The 12,261-nt window shown below is 44.5% G+C and overlaps 3 protein-coding genes across 3 annotated transcripts; 1 reads left to right on the top strand and 2 right to left on the bottom strand.

Annotated features, from left to right (window-relative positions):
* Positions 1 to 1,342: 1,342 nt before the first annotated feature.
* Positions 1,343 to 1,732, bottom strand: H6S33_012267 (uncharacterized protein; the record flags this gene model as incomplete). The annotated part of the gene is made up of 1 exon (XM_044843848.1): positions 1,343 to 1,732. One exon carries the CDS (start codon positions 1,730 to 1,732, stop codon positions 1,343 to 1,345), a length of 390 nt encoding a protein of 129 aa, XP_044694916.1.
* A 201-nt stretch (positions 1,733 to 1,933) lies between these two features.
* H6S33_012266 (uncharacterized protein) lies at positions 1,934 to 3,766 on the bottom strand (the record flags this gene model as incomplete). The annotated part of the gene is made up of 2 exons (XM_044843837.1): positions 1,934 to 2,431; positions 3,284 to 3,766. 2 exons carry the CDS (start codon positions 3,764 to 3,766, stop codon positions 1,934 to 1,936), a joined length of 981 nt encoding a protein of 326 aa, XP_044694915.1.
* A 4,630-nt stretch (positions 3,767 to 8,396) lies between these two features.
* On the top strand, positions 8,397 to 12,053 carry H6S33_012265 (uncharacterized protein; the record flags this gene model as incomplete). Its single annotated transcript, XM_044843826.1, has 12 exons — positions 8,397 to 9,053; positions 9,161 to 9,266; positions 9,338 to 9,462; positions 9,524 to 9,569; positions 9,803 to 9,932; positions 10,004 to 10,116; positions 10,170 to 10,292; positions 10,356 to 10,487; positions 10,683 to 10,707; positions 10,753 to 11,682; positions 11,760 to 11,950; positions 12,013 to 12,053. The coding sequence occupies 12 exons, from the start codon at positions 8,397 to 8,399 to the stop codon at positions 12,051 to 12,053; spliced, it is 2,619 nt and encodes an 872-aa protein (XP_044694914.1).
* Positions 12,054 to 12,261: the final 208 nt, after the last annotated feature.

Here is a 12,261-nt window from a genome sequence, read left to right as displayed (position 1 = left end):
TTTTCACGGAATGAAAAGTATGTGAGACTCCCGAAAGCTAGGGTACACTCAGGATAGATATCTCCTAAGTGTGTTACGTGCTTCAGAGTTCTTCCGGAAGAGGTTTTTCTGGAGATATGGAGGTGTGATCCTAAATCATGATATATCACTCGGTTTCAATACCAGTGAAGTTTGGAGCGAATTTGAAGTTTAATTTATTTATTGAGTGAATCACCGGATAGGTAGGTAAGCCTATTGCTTCTTATGATTTTATGGCTAGTAACTAGTAATGGGCACAAGACAAAAGGTCTCGAGGCTTTCTTTGTCCCTGGATGTGAGAGAGAGAAAAACGTGTTGAGAATAAAAGAATAGAAATGGCGAAGATCCGGCTCTATTAATTGATTTGCTCAGCTATAATGTAGAGGCCGCTTAGTGATCCTTTTTTATATGTGAAGGAGCCCCAAAACCTGACATATATGCCGACCTCTGATCATGACGGACATGGCCATTGATCCCATAATAGGTAGGACATTTCAATCAGCCTCGCGCCTAATAACTTAAACAAAACATGGGCGGGGGGATCGGGAGAGAAAACAATACGAGACAAAACAGAAAAAGACTAGTCTCGAGAATTTTAGAAACATGCGAGTGATTGTTTATGAACTAGATACTAGTATTGAAACCTTGAATTGATGTGAAAGATTATGATCAATCAGATGACTCTAACTCTAAGTCTCGAAATTTTGAATAATATGTACAGGGCTCAAGTATTGTCAACTCCGAGATCTCCTTCTGTAACCCACGAGAAAAGATAAAATATCCTCAAGTATCATCGTGTTCTGTACTGTGTCCATTAAATGTTTACGGCCCAAATAAACAGGCGTTTAGTGCTCGCTGGAGACTATATTTTCCGATATGCAGTACATAGATAGGAAGTAAGTCAGGTTTCCATTCACATGAGTGAGAACCTAATGTAATTGAAGACAGCACTCGAACGTTCCACCAACTAGTACAGGATTCCGATTTATTCATATAGCTAACAATAATAAGATTCAACGTCTACAATATATATACGAGCAAAGGAACGAGTGAGTCTAAAGAAATGAGGGAGTGTAATAGAGAACATATAGCGTTAAATTCTCGTAGTACTCATTATTGACCGCACATATACGTATATCTTCAACTGGCCGATAAAACCTAAATAGCTTTATCGTGACACGAATAATCCCAGTCTCCGTAAATATGAGCCTTCTGCTACAAGAACACCACATATCTAAACCCTCCGTATATACATAACTATAGGCCCTATTTTTTTTCAATACATAAGATTAAGAGTATGGGTATGGAGAAGAGGGGAGCCAACCTAAACATTTTGTGAAAGCATTTCAACAATATTGTTGTGTCCGTTCTCCAATGCAATATCAGATGCGGTCTTTCCGCTTGAATCCCTCACACGCGGACTAGCCCCTCTCTCAAGTAAGGTCCGAACTGACTCTGCATTTCCTATGGAGGCTGCGGCATATAGCGGAGTTTGGTTTAGTTTGTTTTTCGGTCCAACAGTGGCCCCTCCATCAAGAAGCCTTCTGACAAGCGCAGGGTGAGCAACGGCGTAGTGCAACGGAGTTCTTCTATTCGAATCCCTCGCATCTTCGTAGGTATTGCGTTCCAGAAGTAAGTTTAATGTTTCCAGATCGCCGGCTCGTGCTGCGCCGTGGAGCAATGTCTTATTTCTGAGGTCTCCTGCTTCAATCATTGCGCTCTTGTCCAGCAGTACCAGTATAATATCCTCCCACCCGCTTTCAGCCGCAACATTCAATGGTGTCTGCCCCCTCGCGTTTCTCTCCTCAATATTGAGCCCCCCTCTCAGTAACTGCTTAACCGCCGCTCTATCTCGCCGCTTGGCTGCCCTGTGTAACTCAGTTCTCGACTCCTCAGATTCGTCTCCGCTCTCCTCCTAATCCTCTTTATCCTCCAAGAGGTCTTGTGTTCCACGGTGACCGTTCTCCATGGCCCAGTCAAGTGCCGTCTTTCCATTTTTATCTTTTGCATCTTTATCTGCCTTGAGCTCCAACAGTATCTTCACAGTCTCCCAGTCTCCTCGCTGTGCTGCGCAGTGCAATGGTGTAAAGAGATCCTTACCCACTGCATTGACATCAGATCCATTATTAACAAAGATTCTTGCTATGGAACCGTGTCCATTCATAGCCGCAATGTGCAGCGCAGTGTTACAGTCCTCGTTCCTTGCCAAGACGTTGACTTTTCTCTTCTTGAACAGTGCAGCACATAGACGCTCGTTCCCGTCCTTTGCTGGATCAAACAGGGCTTCACCAGGGAACTCGGTTCGATCGAGGTCTGGCTCCGCTGTGAGATTGATAAGTTGCAGTAAGGCACCCTGAGGGTCGATTTTGTCTATCTCAAAGGTGCTCGTATAGAATAGCGGTGGAATTATACTCTTTTCCACACCGTGGTACAAAATTTTGGTGCAGATTGTGTAAGTAACACAGATTAGCTGTGTGAAGTCTTCATTAATTGTGTAAATCGCCTTTTTATGGAGTCCTATTGTGTCAATAACACATAAAAAGTGTGGAGAAATTTCGAGACGCAATGAAAATGTGTAAATCTCTGACTTAGAAATTTTGAGATCTTTGTCAATCAGTTACACAGTTCTATTGTGTTCGCAATATTTCAATAAACCTCTTTTTTAAAAATCGATCTTTATTTATATTTATTTCTATCTTTTATTTTTTATTATTTTTATTTATATTTATTTCTCTCTTTTATTTTTTATTATTTTTTTTAATATTTTTGCCTTATCTGACGGGTTTCTAATGCTCAATCACTTAGAATAATATGTAAATTGTTGTATAGCTCAGTTGTTAATTCACACACAGTAGTATACTCATCCCAATAAGGTCAGATGTTCAATTCTGTCCAAAGTCATTTTTACATTTTATTCGGTTTTATGCCAGTAACACAAGTCTATAGTGTTAAAAACTCAAGTCTATAGTGTCAAAAACACAGTATAACCACAGTTTACATGTGTCAAGAACACAATTCCAACACACAAGAATTGTTTTTTTTTTACACATTTTTAACACATTTTTAACACATTTTTAACACATTTTTAACACATCGAAATGGTGCTATAGACACAGTTCCAGCACATTTTCGACACATTACTGGCACATTTTCGACACAGCACGTAATTGCACAAAAGCCCGGTGTTTTAATGCATTTTGGTTGTGTTACTAACACCATAACACGACACATACGAATTGTGTTACTAACACAAGCAAATTTGTACCCTGGTGTCCAGCTGACAAGCAATATCAAACGCAGTCCTTCCCTCATACTCAATGCTCGTATCTATCCGCGCCAACAAAAGACATAGGGCAGCCACCTCCGGGAGATTCTTGATACACGCCCAATGTAGCGCCGTTCTGCCTTTGTCGTCTGTCTTGTTGACATCAGTATCCCCGAACTCTGCTAGCATTTCGGCCCGCTCGAGATCGCCGTCTTTGACTGCTCGGATAAATTCATCGCTTTTGGAGTTGACATCGACGCCTTTCCATAAGGTACCGAAAGTGGTCTTGAGCGGTGCGTGAGATTGTATGTGGCGGAGCCATCCTGAGCTTTCGTCAAAAGTGACCGTTGTGACCTTGAGGCTGATATCAAGGAGAGAAGGCTCAATATTGATCACGGGGATTAGTGGCTGAAAGAGATCCAGGAGTGTTTCTTCAGTAATACGACGTCTAAGGTCATTCATAAGAAATGAAGGGGATTCCATCTTCTTAGCTTGAGAGGGAGGATAGGTGACGAAGAGAGCGGGGTAGATCTAGAGAGTGAAGCACGGAGTGAGTCAATATCAACACAACGCAAAAGAGATTTGGTAAAGATCGTGAAAGATGCTAGTTACTTGAGAAAACTTTATGACTGCTAATTCTGGGTGTGCTGTGGAGGATATTGATCTATTTGTGAGGTTTGTCAATCTTAAAAAGGTTATATTGTGGTGCTGAGTACTGAGTTACCAGTTGAATCATTTCTAGTGAACCGCTATTATGAGCCTTTCAAATCCGAGCTATTTGAGTTCTTGCAATTGATACCATAATACAGAATTAGGAAATATAATTCACCAACCAAATTCCCGACACCTCCACATGAAGATCTTCTAATAGAGTATATCTACATATTAGGTTCCACAGGGTCACTTCTTGAAAAAATGATGGGTCGGAAGCTCTGCCAAGAGTATTATTTGTCCCGTGTGTTTCAAATATTGTAGTTTTGTGCGTAGCTTGCGGATTTTTTTTAATTCTTGTGACCGAGGGATTTTTGCCAGGAGTAGAGTAGAGTAATATGACCTATATCGGAGAATAATACCTATCGGCTATCTGAGTGATCCCCGGTATCAAATGGGAATTTCTGATGAAGATCTACCGTAGATTTATGCACTTTGGGGGGCTAGCGCTCTCAATGAAAAGAAAGCATGGACATATTTGGATCATGTTAAAAGTTCATTGCGGGGTCTAACAAATAAATTAGGTCAAGAAAGTACCATTTGGTAACGTACAAGGTACACGTACTCCAGAAATACTAATACTAATCGAGACAAGTTACATACCATAAAATGAAGAACAAAACTTGTGTAGACCTTGGGCTTCGGCTTCAGTTACCACATGGCCATTCGAGAGCCGCAGGGGTTCTTTTATCAACGACATGTACTTTACATCCTTTGAAACTCCGTTCCATCGATACCAGTAATTAAACAACCAATTGAAATTACAAAGAGTGTCGAAATCGAAGGAATCCAATATCAGAACTATATAATATGCAGATCCGTAACGTGGCCAGTGATATATATATCGATAGGGGTGAGAAGAAGTGAATACAACATAGAAATATGAAAAAAGTAAGGGACTGATCTGCTGCATTGAATTGAATTTGAGATAAGTGGCTATGAAGAGACTATACTGCATATGGTGTGGACATAGATGATCCTGGAAATGTGCGACCCAGTCGATTTTGTTTCTCCAGTCAATTGGTCCTCAGGTCCTTAAGGTTTGGCGGGTGACAACGAATTCAGCGCAAGGCATTGCGCACTGCGCGCAGCATTTTGACAATCATTTTATAGTTGGAAACCTGGTTCATATTAAGTGCAACATCATTCTCCTCCATGATCGTGGCTTCTTATATGTTGGTGTCTAGTTCTAGGGCGTTTTGAGCATAGACAACAAAACAAAATACAATTATCAGACTGCACCTGATACGGAGAGCGACAGAGGAGGCTTGTTGGAGCTAAATGGTGAACTATTTGTTTGGGAGGAGAATAGGGAGCATGATATCGGTCTCGGCGCGTACGGATATGCTCGAGTTGGCCTACAATTAGTAGGTTGACGAGGTGAGTGATATTAATGCGGAAGTATACCCAATTGCAATGAGCTGATGAGCGGAAAGTCCTCCTCTTCTGGATACGGCCTTATCAGTTTTCTTTTCAGCAGCTTTTAGAATAATGGCTATGGTACATATTAAAGTGCAATGGCGGGATATATCCAACTGAAATTGTCAATGGTTCGTCAAAGAACACTGGAAAAGGCAAAACCCATGCGTGAGTGAGCTGAACACGATTATCTCGTATTGATGACTCACGCAATGATCAGCTCAATAGCAACCTAGATATTGGTGATGAATTTCAGCCTTCCCATATAAGAGTTAATATTACTTACCCGCAGTTGATACTGTGCAGAGCACTGGGAATAAGCAAAGAATACCCAAAGACTCGGATGAATGAAAGTGTTGGTCTAGACCAGGCACACTTGTGTGAAGGGCCAAGTCGACTTGGGATACTTCATTCGCTATAAGATAGAGTGGAGAAGTTAGAAAGAAAAAAGAGGTCATAGGGCCTGAAACCATTGCATTTGACGAATTATCCGCCACACTGGTATGACTCTCCAATCGGTCTCCATTATTGCCCGGACCAAGAAAGCGCGTAGAAGCCAAGCACATATTGGTTTTGTGAGTATCTCAATTGACACCGAGCCATGAGCTGCAGCTTGACGAACAGAATTTCACTTTTTGGAGCGTGTTGATTGATCGATTCATCATTAAGTAATAGTTATTATGGAGGGGAAAGATATTGAGACTGTATTGTATTTTTGTCCTGTATTTTGAAACTATTTTCAACATATGGAGACTTATTTGTTTTGCGCGGGGTAAGGCATGTGATGATCAAGAGAGGGCTCGCGATCTATCCGCGCCTTGTCACAAGGATTTAGTTAATTGATAGTATCAATACTGCGGTAGCCCCTTAGAGCTATCGATCAGCCCAGTCAGTAAGTCAGAATTCCTGAGAGAGGGGTAAATTCAGGTCACAAAGCTTCAGGCCCACGGCTAGACCTGGAGGGTATCAGGAAGAACTTTTGATAGTATATAAACCCGAATTAGTATTGATTCCAAGTGTAGCAATATCGAAGACGAGGGGGGGGATCAAATCGTGCCCGGGAGGAATCATCCGCTTCTGGATATTTTAATTGAGTATCCATTTATAGATTCAGCTATAGCAAAAGCTCGGGATATGCCGTGTGCTTGAGCTAGTTCTTGGTATTCTCCACGTGACTCGGCTCTCGGGTCACTCTTGAGAATTCGAGTGAGTGGGTATAAGCCAAATTCCAACAGAATTTCTTGGGCAGCAAAGACTTTGGTATTTTAAGATAAATTGTACTGGGCGCATCTTGAGTGCCTGGTTGTGAATGAGTCCTCATATCATGCAGTAGCCTGTTTCTAACCTCTATGAAACCGTTGATCAATTGATTGATAATTCATTCGATGAAACCGTGAGACATAGGCTATCTTCGGACTACTCTCGAGAGCAAAGAAAACCGACCTCCAATCGATCGGAACAGTGCTCTTGAGGCCAGCAGAGTTTAGAAGACGTCATGTCGTGGAGAATATTGCAGAGGCAGTAGTCGTACGTATGCCCGATATTGATATATTAATTTCAACTCGAACGCTCCCGGAGTACTCTAGGACACAACACTGGCCGGGGCCAGGTATCCGAAGTTCAATACCGAGGCCAACCAGGTGTATAGCACCTCTCCACGCGTGCCGAGCCTCCGCCTGCCCCTGGCGACGAAATTCATTTTCACACCAATGGGCGAGTGACCCCTAACCCTGAACTCGAGTTCTTGGCATATGCGAGTGATGTCGTATGATCCTACACGTAGCGGACTTTGGGAAAACTACCGGGTGAGTCCGATCCACGGGTTAGACAGCTCAAGGGGAGCATCTATCTGTAACAGGAGGAATTTGAATGGTCCTGGAGGTTACACTGTGGCCTTGCGTCATGGTGTCACAGGCCGAGTGACATCGAGCCCACTAGTGGCCCCATACCGCTCGGCGTTATGGAGCTCACTGTAGTGGCCTTCTAGGGATGTAAACTATACTTATCTTTGTACATGGTAAAAGGAAAGGGCTGCATCTCTAGCTCTTGTAGATATTAGGGAGATCTGGGTGGGCTGCTTCGGCAAAGGGGTCGCACTTGGAACCTTTGATGTGCTCTGAATATTGTATATGTGCTCAATAAACCTCGTGTGTTTGGATTAAAAAGGTAATTGTATTGGAAGAGTGTTCGAGTTGGAAGAGTGTCCGGAATGGAAGAGTGTTCGGATGCTTTCTGTATATCGTGTGGCGAATGTTTGGCTGTACTACGCCTATGCTGGGATTCTTGATCGTGTTGCATGAACATATAGATGTAGTGCTCGTATATAACATCTACACACTTTGAAGCAGCCTTTATATCGCTCATTTCACGATGGAAGCACAAGAAGGGGTCTAGACTCCGACGAGCCGTAGTATCACCAACACGCAGATTCCATGTGCCCAAATTAGGATCCAGATGAGAATTGTGTGTACTGACATAGGTTGAGTTTTTTGGTTCTCACGACCTCTTCTCTGTATCTCCTGGCCTAGTGGAAAAGCTTCTAACTGAAGATTGCTTGGCCGCTGGCCTAGCTGATCTCCTATGATCTGAGTAACCTCACCGTCTAAGCGGCGGTATCACTGTAGTACACTGACGGAATGCGGCATTCTAGGCTGTTAGAGAGCTACTTATATAGTCAGCTTTTTTGGCATCCTGTATATGAGGGACCTACGTCATGTGTTGATATAGGCCGAATCAGCAGAGATCGGTGTCCCGATGGATCAACGTCAGAGCAAAGCAGTCGTAGTAGGGATATGTAGTCAGTTGGAGTTCTGTGGCACCACTCGCTAGATTAAAGTTGGTCTGCCGCATCAGGGTCGTTGCCCGCGAGTTATATATGTGGTGCTTCTTTGGCACAAAATGTGTGTCACTCATGGGATGACTCCATCCCCTCCGGCCCTACCATTCAATACATGTATTAACAATTTTTAAACAGGGGTCATAAATGGGTTCCTCAACCTCAATTCTTTATGTCCAATCCCTCTTCCCCGCTGCAGCGAGACCGACAGCGAGGAGCTGCAGAGACGAGGAGGATAATAGCCGGATACACCCCGATACCGCTGCACCACACAAGTTCATAAAGCCAGATCATTCTTACAGAATACCCTTCTTTGACTACTACCGCATCCGCAATATCCGCATACATCAACGGCCATGGGTCGCCCGGATCATTGCCTACCTCCGCCATCTCATCCTTCAATTCCTTCACCGGAGAGCCAAACTTGATGCCCTGACGGGGTTCAAGGTGCTGCCGGTGACCATTGTCACCCTGGGAACTTATTTTCTGATCTGGGGCTACATACTGCATCTCGATGGCACCGTCCCCGACGTCGTGTCCCTGGCGGAGCAGGAGTCATGGGGCGTGAGCGTGGAGGAGGCATATGCAGATCTGGTAGCTCTGACAAAAAAGTCACATCCGTACAATAGCGCGCAGATTGATGTTGTTGGGAGGTGGCTAGTTGCGAGGTTGGAGCAGATCATCGGGGAGGGGGAGGGGGAGGGGATGGGGGAGCGGGGGAGCGGGGGGGTGGAGCTGTTCGGTGATGACGTGACTGGTGTAGGGCTGAATGCGACATGGGTGAGACCGTCGGATGGGATTGCGGTTAGTGTTTCGCTTCATTTACATACATGTACATGTACATATTTGCTTGGTCCACTAGTGCAATTGCGGGTCTAGTCTAATCTCTCGGCTGTGGTTGGGGGGTAAAGGTCTACTTTGAAGGGAGGAATATCATGGTGTACATTCATGGCACCGACATGGGTTTATCACCTGCGCTTGTGAACGCGCACTACGACAGTGTTTCTACATCACATGGTTTGCACTCCTCCCCATGAGGATAAGATTGAATTGACCAAGTCTATGGATTAACACACCCTAAAGTCTAGGCGTGAGTGATGACGGGGTAGGAGTGGTGACAATACTCCAACTGATTAAATCCCTCACAAGGAGCGGCAGCAGACCCCAGAGGGGACTCATACTGCTGATGAACTGTGGGGAGGAGGACGGTTTGGTACGCAACGAATGTGTTTATTACCCTTGTGCTGAGCACTAACCATGCGCGTGTGTGCTAGAACGGCGCAAGGGCGTTCGGGACTCATAGCTTGTCTGGGCTCCCCCGTAAGACTTTCTTTCGTCTACTACAAGGAACTAGAGCCTGCGGTCCTAATTCTCCCCCGTTGCTTTATGCATGCATCACGAGTGATAATCTATGGTTTGACAATCAGCTAACACATACACGATTACTCGTGACCCTTATCTATTTTGAATCTGCACATTTGTATTTGCACCATCTACATTCAGCGCTAATATTAGACCTCGCTCCTTGTTGGACATTTTCTTAAATCTTGAAGGCGGTGGTACCGGTGGCCGGGCGATACTTTTCCGCGCGAATGACACTGCTGTCAACGGTTTCTATCAGAAGGTTCCAAGGCCACTAGGAAGTACGTTTCTCACTGATGCGTACAAACTGGGCGCACTCAAGTTTGTCCACCAATACCAGCTATTCTCAATCTCGGAGTGGGATCGTATGTTTATTTTTTTACGCGCTTTAGGAGCGCAACAGATTACGATATCTTCAGAGACGCTCTTCATATGAGAGGTCTTGATGTTGCATTTTACATGCATCGGAGTCGCTACCACACGCCTGATGATGATATGCCATATGGTAATTGCCTTGCTTGCTCTCCCCGCGTCCTATCCGTTGCTGACTCTGACAAGCTAGTAAAAGATCAATATCTCATATGCTCCTGACTGCCCTGTACACGGTCAATGCAATGACCACCGATACAAGTCTCGACTACAACGAAAATCGGCCGGGAAAGCCTGCGGTTTATTTTGATTGTAAATATCCATGCTTATTATCTTTTGTCGTATACGATAGACTTGATGAATAACTGTTGATAGTTTTTAATCGTATCTGGACATTTTACGAATTGAATACACTCTTTGCCTGGTCCTTGACGCTACTTATCGTTCCAGCGATCGCTCTAAGTATAGCAATATCTTGTCTTGGTGGATTCCCCGGCTGGAAAAAAGGTATATGCCGCTTTCCTCTCGCATTTTCCTTGGCGAGCGCATCTACAGTTATAGTTGCGATGAGGATACACGCTGTGAACCCGCTGATTATGTTCTCATCCTTGGAGACGGTGTGGGCAACGCTACTGAGTACTTGGTTTCTTGTGGCCTGGGGTGTGATAAAGCGTGCTGATCTAAGAAATCCGACTGCGTTAGCAAGAGGTTGGGCTTTTGCTGAGGTGTGGGTTTTTATGTGACTTGTGATGCTTGGAGTCGCTTATCTTAGATCTCCTGAAGTAGGTGCTGGTGGTGGATATTTCATGATGGCGTTATACGTCGGTGCCTTCCTAGGGTGCTGTATTTCCCTTTATGAGCTATTTATTGTGCGTGATAAAGGTGGTTTTAAGAATGACCTACAGGAAGGAGAAATTAATACATCTGCTTCCAACGAATCTCCGGATTTGCAACAAGCCAATCTACAGACAGTTGCACAGAAAATCGATGGCCAAAATGAGGAAGAATCCTGGAGCGCCCTTATGCCAAATTGGACTTGGTTGGCCCAATTCCTCCTTATGGCACCAATGTCAGTACTGTTCACTTTGCAAGTAGCACTCCTTGCTACTGCAACACTTAAACAAACCCTCTGCGACGGTGGAGATACAACAAGAGCGTATATATTTCTTGCCTTGATATCTATCTTTATTCTGCTTCCCCTCGGACCCTTCTTACACCGCATATGGTGTAGTGTCGCTCTACCCGTACTCCTGATCTTTGTCACCACAGGCATTTACAACCTCTACGCATTTCCGTTTACCGCAGATGCCAGGTTCAAAACTCAATTCATCCAGAGTATCGATCTCACTACCAGCCAAAACCGAGTAAAGCTAACCGGGAATACCGGAATCATCAACTCAGTCATACTGCACCTGCCCAGCACCTTCAACAATCCTGTAGAATGCGGTAAAGAGGCGCCCGGAACCCCTCTTTCAGGGCTGGTGCATTGTACTTGGACTGGGCTAGCTCCAAATGTCACAAGCGATACAAGCAAGGTTTCATCGTGGGTCGAACACAGCATCGAAAAGCTAGCGGATGGAAAGGCCCGGATTGCGTTCCAGGGGAAGAATACCCGCGCCTGTCGGCTATTCTTCGATAACAAGAATGTCACGAGTATTGATATCCTCGATTCGCCATCCAGGGCTTTGGCTCGACTCTTCCGGTATCGGGGACAAAGCAGCTACGACTCTGGAGTCGAGAGCCCGGTAGAATCTGGCGAATTGAGTTGACGTGGGACAGGTCAACAGATAACTTTAAAGAGGATGAAGAGGTTGAGGTATTCAAGAAGGGGAAGGAGTTGAAACGTGTAGTTGCCGGAGGGTTGGAGGGAAGGATCGTATGCTTGTGGAGTGATACGAACGGGGATGAGATTCCGGCATTCAATGAGGTGGTAACGTACTTGCCACCCTGGGCAATAGTTCTGGGAGCTGGTCAGTATCTTATTTCTTCTCCATGGGCGTGTTTATCAGAAGCTGACCTTCATTCATGGTAGCTCATGGACTTGTGGAGGGGACGGTGCCATTTATTATTTAGCGAGTGGTGGTAGGAGCGTTGAGGCTTTTAAATTGTAAGGTCTTAGCGCTAGATCGGGAATTTGGTTAATTGATTAGTGTTAGCTGCATAGTCAGAACTGATTCTAAACGCTTGGCGGGAGAAAAATCTAATTTTCATGTGGAGTTGAGAAATAAGACCTGGTGCAACTCGTAGATTGAGCCGTCAGTTTTCACATGGCGATAGATAG

The sequence above is a fragment of the Morchella sextelata genome (assembly GCF_020137385.1).
Source record: "Morchella sextelata strain SCLS chromosome Unknown scls_8, whole genome shotgun sequence".
Classification (NCBI taxonomy): Eukaryota; Fungi; Ascomycota; class Pezizomycetes; order Pezizales; family Morchellaceae; genus Morchella; species Morchella sextelata.
The sequence above is the reverse complement of the archived record's forward strand: the minus strand, read 5'-3'. Positions and strand labels throughout refer to the sequence as shown.